Below are 26905 nucleotides of genomic sequence, written 5' to 3'. Positions count from 1 at the left end.
GAGTAGACTAAGCCTATATTTCCTACAGTTTAGAAGAATGTGATCTAATTGAAACATATAAAATTCTTAAGGGGCTTGACAAGGATAATGCTGAGGAAATATTTCCCCTGGCTGGGGAATCTAGAAGATGGGGTCACAGTCTCAGAATGAGCGGTCAGCCATTTAGGACTGAGATGAGAAGAAATTTCTTCATTCAAAGGATGGTGAATCTTTGGAATTCTCTACCCCAGAGAGCTGTGGATGCTCAGTCATTGAGTATATTCAAGACAGAGGTCGATGGATTTTTGGGAACAAAGGGATATGGAGATAGTGCAGGAAGGTGGAGTTGAGGTAGAAGATCAGCCAAGGAGCAGGCTCGAAGAGCCAAATGACCAGCTCCTACTTCTTATGTTCTTATGTTCATGGCTCCATGAGACCTAACATTTTTAGTCTGAGAGGTCACTGAGAAGAGGCTGAGCTGATGTCAAGTATGGAATATGGACCCCAAACAGGTTGTTCTGTGGGGTTCATGGAAGATAAGCATCTGTTGTGCTCATAGATGCTGACCAGCCACAGATGTCAGTATCGGCTGTGCACTTTGTAGACTGGAAATGACGGGTCTCTTTGGAATTGAATAAATTATACCAGGTAGTTTCTGTGCTGTACATTCTATGTAATGCTCTGTAATTGTCCACAGCAACAAGAATTCCTTCTGTGTGAGGTAGAAATCTACATGTAAATCCTTATTAATCTAAGAAACTCTATTTGCTGTTTATGGTGTAGTCTCCTCACAGATTAGGTGACCAAATACCTCCATTATGTCCACAATTGTGACCCTGGTCAGCCTGTGGCTTACAACTTGAAGATGTCTTTCTATATTTGGCCTCCGACATTGTTCAAACCAATCTCAACACAAACTGTAGGAACAATATCTTGTCTTGCGATGAGATTCAAATGATACCAGGCATTAAATTGCCTGTAAATCCGGTGCTGACGCTGAGTGTCTCACACAAAAGCAGAGCTTAGTTTTGAATTCACCATGTAGGGAATCGTAGTTGTGAACCTGTTTCTTACTATTCCACAGCACATTGCTGGAGTGGTTAATGTCCTGAAATACCGATATTCTATGTTCTTCTTGTAATTCAGACGGGTCTAAAACCACAGAGTCTGCTGCATCTGCTGACTGAATGCCATCAACTGTTGAAGTAAGTAAGTTAGGTTTAAATGAAGTACGCACTTTGGCCAATTAGACCTTCCAGCATACCACTTTTTAACCTCTGCCAGCAAAGGGGACCCCAGTTTATCATCTGAAATATGGCATCCAGCAACGTAGCACTTTCTTGGTACTACACAGTAATGTTAACCCAGTTTATGTCCTCAATTCCTGGTGTAGGGCTAGAACTCTCAAACTTTTGACCCAGCGGTGAGCTGGCATTAACTCTCTGGTCACTGCCAGAGTCCAGGATTAACCATCAATGTTTCTATATATTAATTCCAGGGTCTGAAAGTCAGTGTACTGTGGACACTGTATTATGGAATACTGAGTGCCTTCTCACCGATCTACAGCTGGATACTTGTGCTCAGAGGCCTGGTAGGCTTTGGGATTGGAGGTGTTCCTCAATCGTGAGTGCACCACATTTAAGTTTAAGATTACTTAAACTTCTCCGTTCTAAATGAATGAATAAATAATTATTTCTAGGCTTGGTTGCTCCACACAGGGTAACATTATACGCAGAATTCCTTCCAATGAAGTCAAGAGCAAAGTGTATCTTACTAATAGAGGTGAGTGGGCCATGATCACTGTCTTGGGATGTGTACTATCTTATATTTTTTGTGGGAGGGACATTGAATTTTTCTTTGTGTTGACCAAGGTGAGGGTTGTCACTGCTGGGATATTCCAATTTTTCCACTGGGTGTCAATAGCAAGTGCTTCAAGGTCAGGTATAGCACAAGTTAGAGGCAGGATAATGTTCTGTCCACTATGCTCCATCAATCACGAACAAATCAGATAATGCATGGATTAGATGTAAAGTACAGCTTTTTTTACACTATCCTTTCCAGCTCTCGAAGGTAAGATATCACATGGGTTAGATAGAAAGTAAAGATCCCTTTATACTAGTATAGCGTAAGTAAGATGCAAAATAAAACTCCCCCTTCACTAAGTTGAAGCCATATATTTACCCCATAAGGAACATGGAGAAAATGTGAATTTTGAATCATTTACCAGTGCACCTCCTAAAGCCCAATTATTGATCGGCATTGTCAGCTACCTGCCTCTGGGCTGAGAAGTAGAACATGACACAGAAACACTCAAGGACAGAAAAGGAAGACAAATGCAATCTATCAACTCTTAACACTGAGCTTGCTGCTTTCCTCAGCATCTGTGGATTGTGCTTAATTGGAGGTCTCTTCATTTTCAGGTGTTCTGGGCCTTTGGGACAGTATTTGAGGTGCTGCTGGCAGTGGTGGTGATGCCCACATTAGGCTGGCGCTGGTTGCTCATTCTTTCTGCAGTGCCTCTTATGATTTTCGCCATCTTGTGTTTTGTAGGTATTTCCGCTGAAAGTAAAATTTGAATAGAAAATGAGAGGAATGTGTGAATTTGATGGCGGGAGGGGGGAGAAAATAATCACTTCATTTGGTGCACCTAATGGTGGCAAGACCAGGATGTAAAAGGAAGAGAAAATCAAAAGCCAGTGATCCAAGGTACACCTAGCACACCTTGCAGGGGCTGTTTACAGGTGCATTGGTGGAGCCCTAGTCTGCTCATATGTTGGGTAATTGATAGAGAACAGGAGGCGGAGGGGGGGAAATAAAATAAAATAAATGTTATAATGTGATAATCAATGACTTAATGACCGTAGCAGTAGATCACTGGACTCCTAACTAGAGGGGACCCAAATTCAAATCTTCCTGTCAACCCTCTGCTGCCTTCATTGAAGAAATGTCAACAATTTTCCGCCTGGTTACCTCAAATGAATCAGAGGAAATGTTCAACTAGCGGGGCTCAAACTACCAAATATCATAGAAAAACATGAATTCTTCATTAAGCCTATTGCTTTGTAATGAAACTGAACGTAAATTGATTTGATCAATTGGAATTCTGTACAGCGAAGTAATTGGGAAAGGATTTAGTCAACTGGAATTCTATATATTGGGGAGTTGGATCGTGTAGTCTTAATATGGTTTGATAATAGACCAATTTATTTTTAACCAAATTGTAATTGTAAAGTCGCCTGATCAGATAGCAGGGAAGGCTTAACTGACCCTTGCCTTATCACCGTTATGCAGCAAAATTAAGTTTATCAGATAGACCTTATTTCTCTCTTATAGTGGCTTCCAGAAAGTGCACGTTATGATGTACTGTCTGGGAACCAAGAAAAAGCCCTCGCCACATTAAAGCGCATTGCTACAGAAAATGGAGCACCAATGCCACTTGGAAAATTGATAGTTGCCAGACAGGTAAGGGATAACTGCTATTTTTATTAAAATGATATTTCTGTTGGAAGTTAGAACAAGAATTTTTAGCAAGAGGAAAAGGGCAACAAGAGCATCCCTTTCGATTAATCTCAACCCCATCTATCTACCTTCTCATCATTGTCTTTAATCCATTCTATCCTCAGATATGTATCTAGTTGTCTCTTGATACCATTCATGCTGCTTGCTTCAAGTGCCTGCTTTCGTCATTTCTTCCACCACGTCTATCAGGAAAGAAAATGATAATGGTTGATCCTGGTAATGTTGCACTCCAGTGGTGTACTAAAGCACTGTTTAACCCTAGAGTTTCTTGCCAAGTGAGTTTCACAGTTTCAGCTTGGTAATTATGGGGCAATTACTGCATGGGGAACAAAGGTGGACAGAAGGAAACATCCAGGAGCGGATTAACCTGCAACACAGTTGTGCGCTATGTGGCAGTCAGCTCACAACCAGAAACAGCAGTCACTTCAATGTTGCCCAACTGCCTTCTCAGTCAGAAAGTGGACATGGCTTGTGGTGAGGAAGGAGGGAAAAGACCGAAGAAATAGAAAAAAAGAGCAAGTCTTCATGGCGTAATGCACTACCAACCATTACAGATTGGCTGAATTCAATCCTGACGGACTTTAAAAAAAAATTCATTCACAGAATGTGGGCGCCACTGACAAGGTCAGCATTTATTGCCCATCCCTAATTGTCCTAGAGAAAGTGGTGGTGAGCCACCATTTCAGGAGGTAGTTAAGAGTCAACCACATTGCTGTGGGTCTGGAATCACATGAAGGCCAGACTGGGTAAGGACAGCAGATTTCCTTCCCTAAAGGACATTAGTAAACCAACAATATGGTAGTTTCATGGTCATTATCACTGATACTAGCTTTTTATTCCAGATGTATTTATTAACTGAATTTAAATTCCCCTAGCTACCATGGTGGAATTTAAACTCATGTCTCAGGATCACTGGCCTCTGGACTACTGGTCCAGTGACATAACCACTATGCTACCCCTTGGCTGGTGTTTGCTGAGCACCTGAAGGGTAGTATGATTGACCTCCATGTCCTTGCCCAATCAGGATACCTTCTCCGGATCGCTAATCCAGTGACACCTGCTGGAAAATCCGCACATGTAGATGTTGTGAAAGGTCAGGATTGGACTTTGCTGTGATATTCTTCATGGTCAACTAGCTTGTCAACACTCGCTGTCCAAGCCATGCGTGATGGACAGTCATTTGACTAAGGATCCCAAATAGTTACCGGTGCTCGTGCACAGTACTGGAAAGTACTCTACAATGATGCTCTTTAAGTTATTATTAAAGGGCTTAAATATGTGTATTTGTTAAAAATGTACTGTGCCATTATTTTTATAAACTGTAGTGATGTTAATGTCCAATTTGAATTATATAGGGGCAGAAACAGTGGACAGTAAGTATTAAAGAAAGGAGGCAAATGTCTCACCTCCTGACTCCCCAAAGCCTTTCCACCAGGAGTATGATGGAATACTCTCCACTTGCCTGGATGAGTGCAGCTCCAACAACACTCAAGAAGCTCGACACCATCCAGGACAAAGCAGCCCGCTTGATTGGCCCCCCATCCACCACCTTCAACATTCACTCCCTCCCCCACCAGTGCACCGTGGCTGCAGTGTGTACCACTCACAAGATGCACTGCAGCAACTGGCCAAGGCTTCTTCGGCAGCACCTCCCAAACCTGTGACTTCTACCGCCTAGAAGGACAAGGGCAGCAGGCGCATGGGAACACCATCCCCTCCAAATTACACACCATCCTGACTTGGAAATATATCGTCCGTTCCTTCATCGTCACTGGGTCAAAATCCTGGAACTCCCTCCCTAACAGCACTGTGGGAGCACCTTCACTACATGGACTGCAGCAGTTCAAGAAGCAAGTCACCACCACCTTCTCGAGGACAATTCGGGATGGGCAATAAATGCTGGCCTTCCAACGACGCCCACATCCCATGAATGAATAAAAAAAACAAGCAGCAGATATAAACTTATAAATATATCCTGCTGTCAATTGCAATTTTCATTATCTGGGAAGCAGCCACCAGGCACAGCTCTTTCCCTCACCCCTCCACCAATAAGCTCATGAGGTGCATTAGCAAAGGCTTGGAATTTACTCTTCCTCCCCCTCCCTACCTTCTGCCCGTTCCCTGACCGAGGGACAAGACAGGGAGAAAATAAATGGGTTGACACAAAAATATATATAAATATTTAAGGGATTAATAGATTCCACAGCATCCTAATCTTGATTATCGTTGCAGTGATTTGATGGTTGATAGTGAAATAAATGAAACTTTTCCCCTCAGCCTCCACTGAACTAAACCTGGAAAATGTTTGTTTGAGACAGGAGGACCGTGGTCGGATCCGGGACCTCTTCACACCACAGTTTCGAATGACCACCATTCTTTTATGGTTTATTTGGTAAGCCGATTTTTTTAATATCAAATTAATGCAATTCAACATGGATTTTAAAAAAAAATTGTACTATCTGAGTTACCTTTGGAACCTTCAGCCATATTAACAGCCAATTGATAGGCAAAAGGATTCTTTATCGCTCAGATCATCCTCTCATTAAACCAGGACTTCCACTGTCTCTGGGACCAAGGAAGGAACATGTGCCGCATGTGGCCAGTGTAGAAATGTGCAGAATTTGCCACAGTATGTCAGGCCTTACCAGCGAACTTGGGGCAAGAGATTTGGTTGGATAGCGCCCCTCGCGAGTGTCGGAACAGAGGCGCTAAAGGGTTTGAATCCGCGAGCGCCAGGATTCGCGCCGCTCGACAAATTCAGTGTGCCGGTGCTGGCGGTGCTGAGGAGTATCGCCCGGGAGCATAGAGCCGGTGTGCAACGCCGCCGGTATCGACACAGATGTAACATTTGTCTTGCGCTGCACCCATAGCGCCCCCTAGTGACCCCGCCAGAGAAATCTGCCCTGCAGAGCTGTCCCGAGGCGTTAAGGGAAAGAATGAGGTAAGTGTGATTGATATGTTTTTTTTGCCGATTTATCTTTATTTGGGATGAGTAATGTATAGGGAATGTTCTTTGTGTTTTTTGTTCCAATTCTTTTTTTTTGCTGGGAGGCCTCTCTCAGGGCTCTGCAAAGCCGCACTTTAGCAACGGGATATTCGGTTGCTCACCCGGCCTAGCGCCCTTAGAGAACACTTTCCTTAGCGCTCCACTCCACTCTCAGGGCGCACCCACTGAACTTTGTGCTCCATCGCTAACCATTTTCCGGCTCTCCATTTATCGTCCTTCCGACATTAATGCCTTAAAAACCCTCCAAACGATTTTCCAGCCCATAGAGTCAGCCATCCTCTTCATGTCCACAATTCTTCCTGGATTTGGATCAGGAAGGAGATTCTTAGCGGCCTGCCAGATTGGCGACAATATTTGATCTCTAGCCTGCATACCCCTTTTGAACTTTCCAGGGTATTCCTATTCGTACACCTACCTTTGTTACCTATTTGCACGAATGAAGACTGAGCATGAATAATAAATCAAGGAGATAAACTGAAGCAAGTTCAGTACCATTTCAGAATAGAGGTGGGAAAGAAGCACCAGGTTCAGTCGTTCTCAACACTTACTAACTCTGAGCTGGAGTTAATACATCGCATTGTTTGTGTATCCACAGTAATTGGTTTATCGCTAGTTATTCAGATGGAGAGTCAGCTAATCTGTAAGATGAAAGAAGGACATTTAGATAGCACCTTTCACAACCACCGGACATCCCAAAGCGCTTTACAGCCAATGAAGTACTTTTGGAGTGTAGTCTCTGTTGTAATGTGGGAAATGCAACAGCCAATTTGCGCACAAGCAGCTCCCACAAACAGCAATGTGATAATGACCAAATATTCAGTTTTAGTGATGTTGATTGAGCGATAAATATTGGACAGGACACCGGGGATAATTCCCCTGGTCTTCTTCAAAATAGTGCCGTGGGATCTTTTACATCCACCTGAGAGAGCAGATGGGAGCCTCGGTTTAACGTCTCCTCCAAAAGTCGGCACCTCCGACAGTGCAGCACTCTCTCAGCTCTGCACTGGAGTGTCAGCCTAGATTTCTGTGCTCAAGTCTCTGGAGTGGGACTTGAACCCACAACCTTGTGACTCAGAGGCGAGAGTGCTACCCACTGAGCCACTGGCTGACACACTTTACAAAATGTGCCGTTACTAAGGAAAAACAATCACTCCCTTATTCCATTCTGCTGCCAAGCCAAATACTGTTTTTTTTAATCAGAAATGTGTCCATTTAATCGAGAGTGCACAGAACCAAAAAGGATCATTTCAGTCTATTTGCCTGTGCCAAGGTTTGAAATATAACATACGGTACCCTGCCTCTCATATCCCTCAATCTTGAGTAGAATTTCTCATGTCGCTGTTTTCCCGTGTGACATATTTCAATTCTTTTATTGATTTATTGCGTGCTCAATTTGAATTTTGTTGACTTTTTGTATCAGATGACAATTTGGATGTGAAAAATATTTACTTTCTTCCCTGACAGCCCGCTCATTATTTTCACTGTCTTGTTCTTCAGCTATATAAAGAATTAATACATTTGTTGAGTTTTCATGGGGAAATATAGAACATTTCAGCAAGCTGATTAAAAATGCACAAAATTGGGAATGTTTTCCTTGCAATAAAAATGTAAAGTCCAAAAGACTATATCAGCTAGATAAATATAGTTCAATTCTGTTACCTGGAATAATCTGAGCTAATGTTAATGTAGGTGACATCTCTGGAGCGGGTTCATAATGTGGAGTTGGGGAGGTTACATTGCTGAGTGATTGTGAATGGCCTTTGCTTCTGTTTACAGGTTTTCCAATGCTTTCTCCTATTATGGACTGGTTCTATTAACCACAGAGCTTTTCCAGGCAGGCGATGTGTGTAGCAGTAAGTACATCTCCCTATTTTACCAGTGCAATGATGGAGAGGAGAGGGCAAATCTTGTTGATCCACATTGACTATTGTTCTGAAAGCGGCTCCAATGGACTCATAGGTTTGTAGAGTTTGTAGAAGGAAGTGACCAGGGCCCAGGAGAGGCGTGAGTCTGGGGCCCAGAAGAGGAGAGGGCCCAGGGGCAGCACGGGCCAGCCCGCACTGCTATATGTGTGCGCGCTCGGTCCGTGCAGCAGAACTGGTCTCCTTACCACTGGACCAAGACCTCGCTCTGTCAAGCCCATGTGGTGGCTGGTGTGCAACGGCCACCCCACGTTAAAAAAATCCACACACAGGCATCTTCCACCCTTCAGGATGTAGTTCTGGATCTGGAATATTAGGTCCTTTATTGAAACACCTGTGAACTCATTCCTTTTTGGCGTGGAAGCAAGTCATCTTCACTTTGAGGGACTGCCTATGACGATGATGATGAGGTAAAAGAAGTAAATATTCAAAGAAACCACTCTCCCTAGATAATGATACAAGTCTGAAGCTTAACTCCAATAACATGGAACCCAAACTTATTCCTCCACGCAGAGTACTTTTTGGAGTGAGCCATCATATCCATCTGTTGCTCACCCATTCTCAATGGGCTGCTGCTGTTGTATCTTGTGGGAATCTCAGCTGAGCTACGAACATTACCCGTGAAAGTCATGACACCATCTAGCGGAATAATCCATGCGAATGGGCAATGCCACTTTTGTGATCAATTTTTAAAGGGTGTTGTTGCCAGGAAAAGTTTGAAAATGCATCTGAAGTAGTGTTGCATTTCCCGTTTGTAATATGTGCACCTGTGAGTATGCTCACAGGTTTGTCCAAAGTTCTAAAGTGTTGTATGCCACGGTTTGTCTTACGGCCAATGTCAAACAAAATAGTTGTAGAGCTGTTGAGTTGTGAGTGGCTTAGCCAGTCACGTGATGTTCACTAGATTCAATAAAACCCCAGCCAGTTGGGTTTGGGGGATCCATGATGAGGCAGGTGGTTGAGAGCCTGGTGGATGAACTGGTAATGCGCAGTGTGATTGTTAAACCTTTGCTCATAAACCAACTAGTTCTTAATAGCAATGTGTTGCTATGAATTCTTAAACAAAGAACCCATAAAGCAAATACATTACATCTTTAACAATCTGATGTAAGTCTTTTAGTTTTTTTTATCGACAAATACATTATAGCTTGTAATCTGATCGGCAGAGCTTCTCTCAGCTCCTGGCCCCAGCCTTTCTGTCTGTTATTATGTTTTTATCTTTATTTTATTGATACTTCTCTTTGCCATTGCTCCTTTGAAACTTCCTCCCCCGCACCCCGCCCCCCCTCCCTCCCGCCCTCTCCCTCCCCTCCTCCGACTCCAAACAGAGCACTTTTTAAACCATTCATGTGGAGGTCGCTGGCAAAACCAGCATTTATTGTCTATCCCAAATTGCCCCCAAGAAGTTGGTGCCGACTGGCTCGCTAGGTCATTTCAGGAGGCAGTTCAGAGTCAACCACATTGCTGTGGGTCTGGAGTCACATATAGGCCAGACTGGGTAAGGACGGCAGATTTCCTTCCCCAAGGGACATTAGTGAACCAGATGGGCTTTTATAACAATCCAGTAGTTTCATGGTCACCATTACTGATACTAGCTTTTTGATTCCAGATTTATTTAATCTGCTACCATTCTTCTTTCTTCTTTTCCCCTTGCATCTCCTCTGTGTTGCTATCAAGACTCATTGTACCATTTCCTATTCTCAGGATCTCAAATGTGTGGAGCTCCTTACCTCCCTCACTCTTATTTTCCACCTTCCGTTTAGAGTCTTTTGAAGCTCAACCTTGGTATTACAAAACCATTACTTCTTGATTTACCTTGTCTGCACATCTCCTGAATTTTAGGGCTTGGCTCTACACTTAAGTTTTATAATAAAAATAAGCCAAGTCACCCATCAAACCATTGCATATTTCTCCTGTTGTTCAGTTACAAATCTAAGGAGGAGGATTGCTCTCGTTGCAATGTAGAATACAGCATGTCAGTCTCTGCAGGAGAGAAAGGCAGAGAGAAAACTGGCAAGAAAAAATAAATGAATGTAGGAATAATATTTATTTGGCATGGATACATGGGCTGAAGATAATTTTACTGAAGTTTTTTTTAGTATCGACAGGTGGGAAGAAACCTGAGGGAAGGTGTTCCCTGGAATGCAAGTACCTGAATGCCACCGATTACACAGACCTTCTGTGGACCACATTGTCGGAGTTTCCAGGTAAGAACTTGGGAGGGGTTCTGTTCTACATTCATGCTGTGGGCACTGAAGGGATTTGTTATCAGTGGGTGGTGGGAGTGGGAAGAAAATTGAGTCAAAACTCCAGGATATTAGTCTAATTTAATTTATAGTATCCAATATTGAATAATTGCAGAAAGAAAGATTTGGCATTCTTGTGGTTCCTATTGCATAGGCATGTTTTTCTTTCCAAGAATATTTGTCCTATAAATCCTTGCATATTCCTATAAGCTGTTATCCTACGTAGCATGTAACACTAGGGATACTCAAAGAAGTGGAGAAGACCATTCCTGATGGCTCAGTTAGTCAGTGCACTTATATTTATAGATCAATCACTGTTTTCTTTCGGATAAGACGTTAAACTTCTGCTCTCTCAGGTGAATGTAAAAGATCCCATGGCACTATTTTGAAGAAGAGCAGGGGAGTTATCCCCGGTGTCCTGGCCAATATTTATCCCTCAATCAACATAACAAAAACAGATTATCTGGTCATTATCATAGTGCTGTTTGTGGGAGCTTGCTGTACGCAAATTGGCTGCTGCATTTCCAACAGTGACTACATTGCAAAAAGTACTTCATTGGCTATAAAGTGCTTTGAGATGTCCATTGGTCGTGAAAGGCACTATATAAATTCAAGTCTTTCTTTCTTTTATAGGCAAATGCAGCAGCCAAGTTGCACACTGCAATCTCCCACAAACAGCAATTAGGTGAATGGTTAGTTAATCTGTTGGTGGTGTTCTATCTAATATTTATCACTCAAACCACCATCGCTAAAAAAAACAGATCTAGTCTTTCATCACATTGCTGTTACAGACAAACATACAAACAATGACGGAAAGATAAATATCCTCGAGCCTGTCCCACACAACTGCCATACCTTGTGTATAATGATATATACACTCTCCACCCCACCCGAAACCATGTGCTCTCCAGGGAGAGGCCAAGAAAACAGATTTAAAAACCCAGGCCAATTTTGAAGGAGGGAAATCTGGGAAATTCCTCTCTGACCCATCTAGGCAATCAAAACTAGTCCAGGAAATCACTCTGGCCTGGAATTCCATGCAGTACCTATGTACTGTAAGAGGTAATCTCCACCCTAGCCAGAAACAGGTCCAGCTCTCACTTGAAGGAATTCAGAGAATCAGTATCCACCGCATGAGACGGCAGCTTGTTCCAGAGGTCCGCTGTTCTCTGGGAAAAGAACTTCCTCCTGACAGCTAACCTAAATCTGGCCTTATATAACTTACATTTGTGACCCCTGGTCCTGCCTAACCTACTTAATCGCAATAAACTGTCAGCCAGAACACAATCTACGCCCTTCATTATCTTATAAACCTCAATCAGATCACCTCTAATTCTAAGCGTCTCCAAAATGTAGATCCATCATCATAGGCAGTCCCTCGAATCGAGGATGACTTGCTTCCACATCAAAAAGTTCATAGGTGTTTCAATGAAGGACCTAAAATTCCAGGTCCCGAACTAAATCTTGAAGGGTGGAAGATGCCTGTGCGTGAATTTTCTTAACGTGTGGTGACCATTGCACACCAGCCACCACACGGGCTTGATAGAGCTAGGTCTTGGTCCAGTAGCAAGGATTAACCAAGATGACTGGAGACCAGCTCTGCTGCACGGACCTAGTGCGCACACAAGGTCAGTTGGAGGAAATTTAGTGTGTGTAATCCGGGCTGTACCTGTCCTGGGTCAGTTAGAGGGGATTTACTGTGTGAATCCTGGGCTGTACCTGTCCTGGGTCAGTTAGAGGGGATTTCAGGCTGAGCGGCCTGCGAGCACCATCGGAGCAGGCCAGGGAGCGGAAGGTGTAGCGTGGAGGCATACCACTCCAGGGAGCAGCACGTGCTGGAGCAAAGGGCCATGGCAGCGAAGAGGGACATCACCAAGATCCAGGTCGGTGATCGGAGTGTGGGCAGGTACAGCAGGAGCAGTGAGGTCGGGGCGAAGGAGCGGCGAGAGATTGTAGAGCGACGTGATCGGGGCCCAGGAGAGGTGAAAAATTTGGGGCCCAGAAAGGCCGAGGGCGCAGGGGCAGCACGGGCCAGCCCACACTGCGAACATGTAGAATTCCTACTCTTTTAGCCTATCTTGATAACTAAGATGCTTTAGACTGGGAATTAGACTGGTGGCCACCCTCTGCACCCTTTCCAAAGCTTCAATATCACCCGCCATGTGAGGAGACCAAGGGGCCGAAATTCAGGCCCGCCAGAAAGCTGGCGCACCTACGATTTTTTAACTTCTTACCTCGGTATGGGAAGAGGTCGACTGTTGATCGATATTCAGGTCTTTGTCGTTGATTTTCAACTAGACCGGGAGTCGGTTATAATAATAGTCGGTAAGTGCAGCGGTAAGTGCTGGTGAGGGGCGGAGGTTGGGGCGGGACCGAGTCTCCACCATTGTCACTCAGCGGCGGAGCGGTGGTGACATCAGTACGCGTGTGCGTCACCACGTCTCTTCCCTCATTTAAAGGGGAGAGAAGCAGCAAAGGTGTAGGTTCGGCCCACTGGGCCACCAGGGAGGGTTTCGGCCGGGCCAGCAGCCCAGGTTGCCTGTTGGCGGCCCGGCCGAACCCGGAGCAATAATTGTCCGGCTGATCAGGAAATCGGCTGGCAAAAAAAAAAAACACATGCCGGCCACGGCAGTGTGCCCTCCCCTTGGAAGGCCGCCACGATACCATGCCTCACACACACAAAACAAGGCGCCCCGACAGAAAAAGCTGACAGGGGCACCGCGCGGCGGATGAAAGATTTTGGCAGGTAAATTTCGCGCGGAGTAGGATGTGAGTGCTGGAGATCGGTGGTGCGCACTTTGATGATGTGCCTGGGGCAGTCGGCAGCAACGGGGTGGAAGTGGGGACCGCCTGAAAAATCCCCGCGGTGAATTTGGGTCGTGGCGGCCAATCAACTGCAACGCAGCGGCCATTCGATTCCGCAGCATGGCCGCCGCAAAACAGCGGTAATGGGCCTTATCCGGACCCGGAATTTCAGCTCCCAAAAGTGGACACAGAGTTCCAAGTGTGGCCTGCCCAAGGTCTTGTACAAGGACAAAATAGTTTGCCTCATTTTGTACTCAGTTGGTCCGATGGATACATCCCAACACCCTATTTGCTCTAGCTATCGCTTCACAGCATTGCTTCTGTACTTTTAAGGATGTATGCACAAGAATGCCCAAATCTCTTTCTATCTCCACCTTCTTTCATGCTTTTCCCTGTAGAGTGTATAAATGTTGTGCATTTGCTCACATGCATAGCACTGCACGTATCTAAGTTATATGTTTGTGGGCGCTTGCTGTGCACAAATTGGCTGCTGCATTTCCTACAGTACAACAGTGCTACACTTCAAAAATACTTAATTGTCTGTAAAGCTCTTTGGAATGTCCTGAGGTCATGAAAGGCGCTATATAAATGCAAGTTCTTTCTTTTGGAATTGGTTGAACGATGAATGTTGGCCAGAACACCAGGAGAATTCTGTTCTTTTTTGAAAAGTACCAGCATAATCTGAACAAGAAGACTGGACCTTGGTTTAATGTCTCATCTCAAAGCAGGCACTGCCAACAATGCAGCATTCCTTCCAATACTGCACTGAAGTGTTAGCCTAGATTTATGTAGTTGACATTCTGGTGTGGGACTTGAATCCACAATCTCTGACTTGGAGATGAACGCTACCAGTGAGCTAACCAAACACACCAAAGTTGCTCGTCCCAATCCACTCTCTAATGACTCTTGCTGGAATGTGCACGTGTGCCAACATTGGGTGAGGACATGATTGCACTCAGCTGTCATGTCCCATGGTTGAACAGCATGTTGAATTCACAGTCACAAGAAAAAATAAAGAAGGAGCGATATTTTAAAGAAATATCATGCAGAGAGAAGCAGTTCATGTCTCCTAGGTCAAGGTCCATGTCACAGTATAATAGGTTCATCATTCACATGGGTGTGTTGATTTTCCTGCAGGTGTTTTAGTGACCCTATGGATTATTGACCGGATTGGGCGCAAGAAGACGATGGCTGTGTCGTTCTTTATCTTTTCACTTTTCGCTCTGCTGCTGTTTGCATGTGTTGGGAGGTAAGATTCATATCTCTTCTTACCTTTCTTTGTCTGTTTTATCAATGCTAGCAGATCTCCCATGGTATTGCTATCAGTAAGCCACATGGTTTTACCATGTAACTCCCAATCTATTATTCCATTATCATCATCATAGGCAGTCCCTCGAAATGAGGATGACTTGCTTCCACGCCAAAAAAGGATGAGTTCACAGGTGTTTCAAGAAGGACCTAATATTCCAGGTCCTAAACTACATCCTGCAGGGTGGAAGATGCCTGTGTGTGGATCTTTTTAACGTGTGGTGGCTGTTGCACACCAGCCACCACACGGGCTTGACAGAGCTAGGTCTTGGTCCAGTGGCAAGGGTTATCCAAGACGACTGGAGACCTGCTCTGCTGCACGGGCCAAGTGTGCACACATATCGCAGTGTGGGCTGGCCCGTGCTGCCTTTGGGCCCCTGGCCCTGAACTCACGTCTCCCCTGGGCCCCAATCACATCTCTCCACAGTCTCTCGCCACTCCTGCTAAATCAGTCCATGCTCCAATCTCTGACCTGGACCTTGATGACGTCACTCTTCGCTGCTGTCGCCCTCCTGCACCAGCTCGCACCGCTCCCTGAAGTACGCTTCCACGCTGCTCCCGGGCTGCCGCACCTCCGCTCCTTTTATGGCCCCGACCTGCTGCTGGTGTTCCCACGCAGGTTGGGGCCTCCATGCTGTTGTCACAATAATTCACAATCTGTTATTCCAATGCAGCACTGGTTCACTTATAGACCACGTGGTCTGTACTGAGGTTTAAGGTCAGTTAGAGGCTAATTGGCTCCTCTCCATGATCAGAAAAAAACAGCAGAAAATAATTGGTTTTCTTGCTCTATTTTAAAGATTGGTTTGGGCCTGTAACTTTATTATTTGAAGAGTGACGGATAGGCGCTCCAGCACCTGGATTGCAGTCTTTGAGATTTACATCTGTTCGCCCATTGCTGTAATGCGAGGCATAAGTAGCAAAAAAAAAATCAATCATTTTTTTCCCCCTGAATTTTAAGCCATTAAGTAAAAAATGGGAGTGTTGCTTTGGATGACATTTTTAAAGTTGCTGGGGGGCGTGGGAGCGGGGTGTGGGGGGGAAGGACTGATGTTGGAGCCAGGATTTGGGTCAGGTTCAGAACATGGCAAATGGCCGCCAATTCAGAGATTGGCGACTCGACAGTGGGAAAACTTCCCTGAACAGTTATATATAAAAAACATTGAATTGCGTCTTGGGGTAGGGGTGGGGGCGGGGGGGGCGGCGGCAGGAATATCTTTTACAATCACATAAATAACTGAGAAAAAGAAGGAAGAATTTATAATGTAAATAACTGGGAATAAGAGGTTTTGAAAAGGGACAAAGTTACTTAAGTTTTGTAAGGAGCTCGGTAAATATTATTACAAATATTACATCTTTAAGTATCAGGAAAGGGTGTAATATTTTACCATGTGATGCATTACTCCAATAGATTTGTTCTATGACAGTAATGGAAACCCTATTGTGCTTAAACTACAGGGTAAACATCAAAAACTGCACTTCATGTCCAGGACTTCAACCTTGAGCAACACTATGGGAGATCTAGTCATACACCTCATTATTGTGCTAATATGCAGCTTGTGCAAAATCTTTCATTCATTAACTCAAATTGCTCCAACCACCAGTGACAGATCTCCCTAGTGTTATAGAACTCAAAATACCCTTTGCAGACACAACCCAAGTTTGAAGAGGTGCATAAATGTACTGCTATTTAAAAAAAAATTAAATATGAACATTTCTTACATTCATGATTGCATTTTACTTTAGTTAAAAAAAGTACTTCTTCATGAAAATTTCACACGGCCAGAATTACACTGTACAAAATTAGTCCTTGTGACAACACTAAATTCGATGCACTTTGGGATACCCAACACCTGGGGGTCTGATACTCCTAACACTGATCTGTGTCTGGTACCATCCCTCCTGTGAGTCGTTGCTAGGCTACAGTGGTGCTGTGAGGTAGTGAGAGTATCATGTTGGCTGCAGGGCTAATTGTATTAAGAAGCATTTTAGCCAGAATGAATGGAGGAATAATTGTGTGTGTTTGCGCGCTGTTTCTATATCCGAGTTCTTTGTTTATCTGGTGGGGATGACCATGTCCTGGTTTCTCCTTCACAGGTTGGCCCTCACAGCATTCCTCTTTATTGCCAGGGCTTTCATATCAGGTGGTTTTCAGGCCGCATATGTTTATACTCCTGAGGTAAGACCCATATGTAATTACATGCAAGAATGATTGTGCCAAGCTGGCCATTTCTCAGGGGTACGTCAGTGTAGTGGTTATATTACTGCACTAGTAATCTAGAGGCCTGGACTAAAAATCCAGAGAACAACCATGGCAGTATGAGAATCTGAATTTGTTTTTTTAAATCTTCAGTAAAAGAGACCATGAAGCCATTGGATTGTCGCAAAAACCCAACTGGTTCACAATATTCTTTTATAGAAGGAAACCTGTCATCCTTATCTTGTCAGTACAGTGGGACCTGGGGGTCCCGGTGCATGAAACACAAAAGGATAGTATGCAGATACAGCAAGTGATCAGGAGGGCCAATGGAATCTTGGCCTTTTTTGCAAAGGAGACGGAGTATAAAAGCAGGGAAGTCTTGCTACAGTTATACAGGGTATTGGTGAGGCCACTCCTGGAATACTGCATACAGTTTTGGTTTCCGTATTTACGAAAGGGTATACTTGCTTTGGAGGCAGTTCAGAGAAGGTTCACCAAGTAGATTCTGGAGATGAGGGTGTTGACATATGAGGAAAGGTTGAGTAGGTTGGGCTTCTACTCATTGGAATTCAGAAGAATAAGAGGTGATCTTATCGAAACGTATAGATTATGAGGAGGCTTGACAAGGTGGATGCAGAGAGGATGTTTCCACTGATAGGGGAGACTAAAACTAGGGGGCATAATCTTAGAATAAGGGGCTGTCAATTTAAAACTGAGATGAGGAGGAATTTCTTCTCTCAGAGGGTTGTAAATCTGTGAATTCGCTGCCTCAGTAAGCTGTGGAAGCTGGGACATTGAATATATTTAAGACAGAGATAGACAGTTTCTTAACTTATAAGTGGTTATGGAGAGCGGGCAGGGAAGTGGACCTGATTCCATGATCGGATCAGCCATGATCATATTAAATGGCGGAGCAGGCCTACTCCTGCTCCTATTTCTTATGTTTCTTATGTTCTTATGTATGACTTCAGTCCCACACGAACATGGTCGACTCTTAAACTGCCCTCTGAAGTAGTAAGCTACTCACTTGTATGAAACCACTACAGTGGTTCAAGGAAGTCCATCACCACCTCCTCAGGGCAAAGGGAATGGGCAATAAATGTGGCCTTGCCAGTGACGTCCACACCCTGATAATGAATTAAAAAATGTGTAGGATATAAATGAGCAAAGAAGTGGGAGAGTTGGGTACAGTTCGCCAATTTGAATTCATAGAATCATAGAATCATAGAAATTTACAGCACGGAAGGAGGCCATTTCGGCCCATCGTGTCCGTGCCGGCCGTCCAAGCCCTACCCAGCCTAATCCCACTTTCTAGCTCTTGGTCCGTAGCCCTGTAGGTTACGGCACTTTAAGTGCACATCCAAGTATCTTTTAAATGTGGTGAGGGTTTCAGCCTCCACCACCCTTTCAGGCAGTGAGTTCCAGACCCCCACCACCCTCTGGGTGAAGCAATTTCCCCTCATATATCCTCTAAACCTCCCCCCTAATTACTTTAAATCTATGCCCCCTGGTTGTTGACCCCTCTCCCAAGGGAAGCAGGTCCTTCCTAGCTACTCTATCCAGGCCCCTCATAATTTTATACACCTCAATATGGTCTCCCCTTAGCCTCCTCTGTTCCAAAGAAAACAGACCCAGCATCTCCAATCTTTCCTCATAGCCAAAATTCTCGAGTCCAAGCAATATTCTTGTAAATCTCCTCTGCACCCTTTCCAGTGCAATCACATCTTTCCTGTAATGTGGTGACCAGAACTGCACACAGTAATCCAGCTGCGGCCTAACCAGTGTTTTATACAGTTCAAGCAGAACCTCTTTGCTCTTGTATTCCATGCCTCGACTAATAAAGGCAAGTATTCCATATGCTTCTTAACCACCTTATCTATCTGGCCTGCTAACTTCAGGGATCTATGAACCTGCACTCCAAGGTCCCTTTGTTCCTGTACACTTTTCAATGACGTACCATTTAATGTGTATTCCCTTGCCTTGTTAGATTTCCCCAAATCCATTATCTCACACTTAGAAACATAGAAACGTAGAAACGTAGAAAATAGGTGCAGGAGTAGGCCATTCGGCCCTTCGAGCCTGCACTGCCATTCAATGAGATCATGGCTGATCATTCCCTCAGTACCCCTTTCCTGCTTTCTCTCCATACCCCTTGATCCCCTTAGTAAGGGCCATATCTAACTCCCTCTTGAATATATCCAATGAACTGGCATCAACAACTCTCTGCGGCAGTAAATTCCATAGGTTAACAATTCTCTGAGTGAAGAAGTTTCTCCTCATCTCAGTCCTAAATGGCCTACCCCTTATCTTAAGACTATGTCCCCTGGTTCTGGACTTCCCCAACATTGGGAACGTTCTTCCCACATCTAACCTGTCCAGTCCTGTCAGAATCTTATACATTTCTATGAGATCCCCTCTCATCCTTCTAAACTCCAGTGAATAAAGGCCCAGTTGATCCAGTCTCTTCTCATATGACAGTCCAGCCATCCCTGGAATCAGTCTGGTGAACTTTCGCTGCACTCCCTCAATAGCAAGAACGCCCTTCCTCATATTAGGTGACCAAAACTGAACACAATATTCCAGGTGAGGCCTCACTAAGGCCCTGTACAACTGCAGCAAGACCTCTCTGCTCCTATACTCAAATCCCCTAGCTATGAAGGCCAACACACCATTTGCCTTCTTCACCGCCTGCCATACCTGCATGCCCACTTTCAGTGACTGATGAACCATGACACCCAGGTCTCGTTGCACCACCCCTTTTCCTAATCTGCCGCCATTCAGATAATATTATGCCTTCGTGTTTTTGCCCCCAAAATGGATAACCTCACATTTATCCACATTATACTGCATCTGCCATGCATTTGCCCACTCAATTGGTCTGCCATTTCTTTGTTCCCCATTATAAATTCACCTGAATCCGGATTGAATTCCATTTACCACCGTTCTGCCCACCTGACCAGTACATTGATATCTTCCTGCAGTCTGTAGCTTTCTTCTTCATTATCAACCACACAGCCGATTTTAGTGTCATCGGCAAACTTCTTAATCATACCCCTAGTCATTGATATATACCCAAAAACTAAGGGACCCAGCACTGAGCCCTGCGGAACTCCACTGGAAACATCCTTCTACACCCATCAACCATTACCCTTTGCTTCCTGCCTCCGAGCCAATTTTGGATCCAACTTGCCATTTTGCCCTGGATCCAATGGGCATTTACTTTCCTAACCAGCGTGCCATGTGGGACCTTATTAAAAGCTTTGCTAAAATCCATATACACTACATCATATGCATTGCTCTCATCGATCCTTCTGGTTACTTCCTCGAAAAATTCAATTGTTAGTCAGATTCATGCTGACTCTCCTTGATTAATCCATGTCTTTTCAAATGAAGATTTATCCTGTCCCTCAGGATTTTTTCCAATAATCTTCCCACCACCGATGTTAGGCTGACTGGTCGGTAATTATTCGGTCTATCCCTTTCTCCATTTTTAAACAAAGACAGTCCTTCAGTCCTCGGGCACCACACCTGTAGCCAGAGAGGACTGGAAAATGATGGTCAGAGCCTCTGCTAGTTCCTCTTTTGCTTCTCTTAACAGCCTGGGATACATTTCATCCAGGCCTGAGGCTTTGTCCACTTTCAAAGCCCCTTAATACTTCCTCTCTCATCTAATATTTCACACTCCTCCTCCCTCATTGCAAAGTCTGCATCGCCCGTAATTCACACCATTAGATGGACAATTTTCTTTTTTTTTTTAAACTTGCCTGAGACTGGCAACCAAAATTAGAATTAAGATTCTGAAACAAGGAGTTAAATTCAGATATCCTCAAACAATTTGCATGTATCAAGAGGGAGGGGTGAGGAAGAGAGTAGGGATGAGCTGGAACCTGACAAGGTTATTGGCTATATGTGCATTACAATTGTAGTGTTGGTGCAAAGTGGTTTTGCAACCCCTAAGCTCGGCTTTTTCCCCCAAACTCACTACTATAACCACTCTACTATAAGAACATAAGAAATAGGAGCAGGAGTAGGCCATTTGGCCCCTCGAGCCTGCTCCGCCATTCAATAAGATCATGGCTGATCTGATCATGGACTCAGCTCCATTTTCCTCCACTATGATTAACCTCTGCATCATTCACTGCCTGCACCTCTGTCTCTCCCCCTTTGATGCCGAAACCCTAATCTATAGCTTCATCACCTTTGTGTTTGACTTATGTAGGGCAATCTCTTAACCAGCCTCACACCTCAAACCTCCACAAGGCACTGCTCCCTGCGTCCTCACCTGCATTCCCATCACCCATCTTCTCTAGGCTTCCTGTTCCCTAGGAGTGAGTTGACTTCAAAATTCTTGTTCCCGCTTCCAAGTCCCTCCAAGGCCTCACTGTACTTTAATGATCTCTTGTTTTAAATCCACACATGCACCCACTGCTCCTCCAACACTGAGCTTCTCTTTGTCCTTCACAAATTGCAGCCCACCACTGTTGCATGTGCAGCAATGCACTCCTGCTTTCTGGAGCTCCTACCCTCTTCCCTCCACCTTGCCACTTCCCTATTTATTTTTTTTACAAAGCCACTCAAAACCCTTCTCTGCTTTTAGTTCGCCCACTCTAACCCTCTCGTTTTTTTGCCTTTTCCTCTCCTGGTTGTGATCCACTGCTTTGTTTTTCTTTTGTAGAAAGAAAAGAAAGACTTGCATTTATCTAGCGCCTTTCACGACGTCTCAAAGCGCTTTACAGCCAATGAAGTACTTTTGGAGTGTAGTCATCGTTGTAATGTGGGAAACGCGGCAGCTAATTTGCGCACGGCAAACTCCCACAAACAGCAATGTGATAATGACCAGATAAACTGTTTTTATTATGTTGATTGAGGGATAAATCTTGGCCAGGACACCGGGGATAACTAGAGCACTGTGAGATGTCTTCCTGCATGTGAGTAGTACTGTAGCAATACAAAAGTGTTTAGAACAGTCCCAATTGTCACCTTTCACTTTATTTCTCTCCTGCTTTATTTCTTGCAGGTTTATCCGACTGCAACCCGTGCACTGGGTTTAGGAACGTGCAGTGGGATGGCACGAGTGGGAGCTCTCATCACTCCTTTCATTGCACAGGTATGATGAAACCGTGTCCCATCTTTTTCAATAGGTCACAATTCACTCCAACCACAGTGCGCTCAGTCTGTTCACAAGTGGACACCAGTGTTTCGTGCATAGCTGGTGAGTCAACCGTTGGTGTGCGCTTTCTGCTTGCCACAGTCCTGTGGCTCCAGGGGTAAGACTCAGGTTGATCACTTTCATCACTTTCCTATGAGGAGTCGCTATGTACACAGTCTCCACTCAGAGAATAACTGCTTGGTCTGAAAAATCCACGGGGCTTCTCCTGGACTCCGATTGTAACTTTGGCAGGAGGCCAGTGGAACCCCCAGGTAAATGGTCCAAATGGCCATTTTCAATCATTCCACTGATCTCTCACCCAAGTTACACTGGGAGATCAGGAGAATTCCCATATAACTTCAGGACCCTTGTCTTTTGCCTCATCACAAGTTCACCTCCCAATAATTCAATAGTTATAACCAAGTTATGATCCCCATCGAATCCCTGCCTCCTTTCTGCAGGATGTCTGGGTGGTAGGAGCTTAATTGACTCTTCAAGTTTAACAACGAAGCTGTGCACAATGGCAACATCAGTGATGCTATGATGTCACAGTATCACAGGTTTAGGTCACAAAGCACCAAACCCAGAACAAGCTCCACAATTCAGCACATATTGGAATGAGTTCAATGGCTGAAGAGAAGTTATAGCGATGAGAAAAATGGGAAATGTCATTCTGGTTGAAGTTAGAGATGTGGTGGCCTGAGATAGAGGTTAAAATGCACAAATATTTGGGCAGTATAGTTGCAGCTTTATCTAAACTGATCTGGGGGCTTGTTATTTACACCAGATGAAAAAATGTTCCTTTCTCCAGAACTGACATCCCTAACATTAAAAATAACCCACCCCCCATCCCCCCAACACATGAAAAAATACAGTCCATTTCAAATAGCTTCTCCAATTGCTCAGTTGGCTAAATGTAGCATGAGCTAAGGTCTGAGGTTCAATTACTGGTCTGTGCTGAGTTAGCTAATGACAAGAAAGTAGTGCTTGGAGGACAATTGGTCTCCCTGAAGGGGACACAATCTTTCAGAGTTCTTGCGCCCGATCACTCGACAGTAACTCCTGCTGGAAGATGTGCACGTGGATATGCCTGGTAAGGACAGGATCATGTGCAGCAGTGATGTCCCCATAGTTGAATAGACTTCCAACACTCAGCGTCTAGGCTCACACATGGAAAAATGGCCACAGTGGAGCTACTAGAGCATTAGAACATAAGAAATAGGAGCAGGAGTAGGCCATGTGGCCCCTCGAGCCTGCTCCGCCATTCAATAAGATCCTGGCTGACCATCGACCTCAACTCCACTTTCCCGCCCGATCTCCATGTCCCTTGATTCCCCTAGAGTCCAAAAATCTATCTAGCTCAACCTTGAATATATTCAGAGACTCAGCATCCACAGCCCTCTGGGGCAGAGAATTCCAGAGATCCACCACCCTCAGTGAAGAAATTCCTCCTCATCTCAGTCTCCTCCTCATTGCGTGCGCCAGTGGAACTGTGCTTCACAATGAGTCACCAGCCGCAGGAGAGGAGGGGGAAATAGGAAAGAAAGTTGGGCGGGGAATGCAGTAAATAAAGTGTCCAATGCTCCATAAGGTTTTACAGATCAGTGCTATGGTAGCAATGTTGCACGGTATGGTGCGCCGGTGCACTGCACTACAGAGCAGTGAGAGACAGAGATTTTCTCGCCTAATTTCCCTTTCTCAGCCGTGCTGCCGTACTAAGTGAGACTGCAGGGAGTGATGGAAATGCAGACAGTGTTACCCCTGCGACAGCTCATCCTAGCGGCTAACTTTCAGAGTGGCATGGCAGAGGCTTGGAAGAGAAGCGGTTTGAGAGTGCCTTTAGCTGCAGGTGCTGTGCCCCACAAGGAAACAACAACACAACAGCTTGTATTTATTTAGCGCCTTTAACATAGTAAAATGTCCCAAAGTACTTCACAGCAGTGTTATAAGACAAAACAAATACATTTGACACCGAGCCACATAAGAAGAAATTAGGGCAGGTGACCAAAAGCTTGATCAGAGATAGGTTTTAATGAGTGTCCTAAAGGAGGAAAGAGAGGCAGAGAGATTTAGGGAGGGAGTTCCAAAGCTTAGGGTCCAGGCAACAGAAGGCACGGCCACCAATAGTTGAGCAGTTATAATCAGGGATGCTCAAGAGGGCAGAATTTGAGGAGCGCAGATATCTCGGGGGTTGTGGGGCTGAAGGATATTACAGATCTAGGGAGGGGCAAGACCATGGAGGGATTTGTAAATAAGGATGAGAATTTTGAAATCGAGGCGCTGTATGAGGAGAACACAAAAAACCTGCAAAAGGACATAGACAGGCTAAATGAGTGGGCAAAAATTTGGCAGATGGAGTATAATGTTGGAAAATGTGAGGTTATGCAAGTTATTATTTAAATGGAGAAAAATTGCAAAGTACTGCAGTAGAGGGACCTGGGGATCCTGGTGCATGAAACACAAAAGGTTCATATGCAGGTTCAGCAAGTGATCAGAAAGGCCAATGGAATTTTGGCCTTTATTGCAAAGGGGATGGAGTATAAAAGCAGGGAAGTCTTGCTACAGTTATACAGGGTATTGGTGAGGCCACACCTGGAACGCTGTGTACAGTTTTGGTTTCCATATTTAAGAAAGGATATACTTGCTTTGGAGGCAGTTCAGAGAAGCTTCACGAGGTTGATTTTAAAGATGAGAGGGTTGACTTATGAGGAAAGGTTGAATAGGTTGGGCCTCTACTCATTGGAATTCAGAAGAATGAGAGGTCATCTTATCAAAACGTATAAGATTATGAGGGGGCTTGACAAGGTGGATACTAGAGGATGTTCCCACTGATAGGAGAGACTAGAACTAGAGGGCATAATCTTAGAATAAGGGGCCGCCCAGATGAGGAGGAATTTCTTCTCTCAGAGGGTTGTAAATCTGTGGAATTTGCTGCATCAGAGAGCTGTGGAAGCTGGGCATTGAATAAATTTAAGACAGAGATAAACAGTTTCTCAACCAATAAGAGAATAAGGGGTTATGGGGAGTGGGCAGGGAAGTGGACCCGAACCCATTATTGGATCAGCCATGATCATATTAAATGGCGGAGCAGGCTTGTGGGGTCATATGTCCTACTTCTGCTCCTATTTCTTATGTTCTTAACCGAGAGCCAATGTAGGTCAGCGAGCACAGGGGTAATGGGTGAACGGGACTTGGTGCGAGTTAGGACATGGGCTGCCAAGTTTTGGATGACCTCAAGTTTACGTAGGGTAGCATATGGGAGGCCAGCCAGGAGTGCAGGAAATAAAGACTAAGAACAAATAAAGCATCTTCCGGAAAACTTTATAATATGGTGGCAACATTATTTATCGGGGAGTGAAAAAAGACAACTTAGTTTACAGAACCTGTTTTTCCCCAATCAGGTCATGTTGGAATCCTCGATATACCTGACGCTGTCGGTGTACAGCGGATGCTGTTTATTGGCAGCCCTTGCTTCCTGCTTCCTGCCGATCGAGACATTGGGGCGAGGTCTACAGGAGTCCAGCCAGCGCGAGTGGGGCCAGGAAATGGTGGGCAGGTCGCATCGCTCAAGCAGCTCAACCAGGAGCACCTAGAGTGAGTTTGTCGCGAGAACAGCCAGCTCTTGGAGGGGGGGGAGGGGGAAAGAAGCAGACAACATTGTGATCATTACTAACATACACCCATTCTGCTGGTTAAGAAAACAACAGCGTGAGTATAAGGTGGGAAGAACATATCGTGCGTTGCTCATTTATATAAAACAAATTGGGGAAGAACCCTCCCGGCAGTCTTGTGATGTCGGACTAAAGGCACCCATAAAGGATTGGAAAGTAAAGGTAGAATGTAAGGGGAGGGACCTGCCTGTCATACCTTGTCACTTACCCAGCCAAGATACAGACAAACTTTGTTATTACAAATTGCTCCCATACATTCTTTCCCCCTACCGTCAATCAACCCCATACACTGAGAATGGAAATATTTGTAACAGGAAATACAACGTATATTAACAAATGAACTACAAACTATTATGGGTATCCATGCAACTTCAATAAGCTGCTCCGAGCACTCTCTTACGGTTGCAATGCAGTCTCGTTTTCAATGAGTCTCAACTCTATTGCACAGAAGGTAACCAGAAAATGTGCACCGAAAGCGCACTGTTCAAACAAACTCTGCAGATGTGATGCTATGTGTGGACAGCTGGTGCACGAGGGGGACTTGCTTTTTATCATTGCAACAGAAGATGCAACCAAACAAGAAATAGACTCAATGTGAGTGTGAAGCAGGAAGCCCCGGTCATCTTCATGAAAACAAGCAACCTCATTAAAAACCAGTTTGTATTAGCAAGGTTTGTCTGTGATATTGTACCATGCGATGGGACTGCTTAATAAACCTGTAACTTTAAAACAATAAAACACGTGTTTGGAGCTGCACCTCTTTATGGGAAACTCAGTTATATACTGAGAAAGTCAATATTTCCAACAGGAAATTTATGTATATTAACACGTATGAACACAACACTATAGCTGCCCGCTAAACTTCAACAAGCTGGTCTTGTATCAGATGTATTGCTAAGCTTGCGATGTCACAATATGAATCTCATATTGGTAACTATGTCACCTCTATCACAATCGGCAACTTCCTGTTGCTTAGCTGTCACAATAGGTCATTCCCCATTGCTAATCCAACTTGATCATTCCTTGTTAGTAAGTCATTAAAATTATAATGGGACATTCACTGTTGCGGTACCAACAATGTTGCAATTGGCTATTCCCT

The 26905-nt window shown here is 44.5% G+C and overlaps 1 protein-coding gene across 1 annotated transcript in view; it reads left to right on the top strand.

Moving 5' to 3' along the window:
* The window catches only part of LOC139268319 (synaptic vesicle 2-related protein), a 50471-nt gene extending 24743 nt beyond the window's left edge, over window positions 1–25728 (top strand). The window contains exons 6-16 of the mRNA XM_070886389.1: window positions 1478–1602; window positions 1698–1761; window positions 2400–2525; window positions 3313–3441; window positions 5817–5890; window positions 8282–8358; window positions 10527–10634; window positions 14616–14727; window positions 16884–16965; window positions 22004–22093; window positions 25537–25728. Coding sequence (XP_070742490.1) covers window positions 1478–1602; window positions 1698–1761; window positions 2400–2525; window positions 3313–3441; window positions 5817–5890; window positions 8282–8358; window positions 10527–10634; window positions 14616–14727; window positions 16884–16965; window positions 22004–22093; window positions 25537–25728 — 1179 coding nt within the window. The remainder of the gene's footprint in view (window positions 1–1477; window positions 1603–1697; window positions 1762–2399; window positions 2526–3312; window positions 3442–5816; window positions 5891–8281; window positions 8359–10526; window positions 10635–14615; window positions 14728–16883; window positions 16966–22003; window positions 22094–25536) is intronic.
* The last annotated feature ends 1177 nt before the right edge of the window (window positions 25729–26905 follow it).

The sequence above is a fragment of the Pristiophorus japonicus genome, chromosome 8 (genome assembly GCF_044704955.1).
Source record: "Pristiophorus japonicus isolate sPriJap1 chromosome 8, sPriJap1.hap1, whole genome shotgun sequence".
Lineage (NCBI taxonomy): Eukaryota > Metazoa > Chordata > Chondrichthyes > Pristiophoridae > Pristiophorus > Pristiophorus japonicus.
Note: the sequence above shows the minus strand (reverse complement) of the source record. Positions and strands in the feature narration are given on the sequence as shown.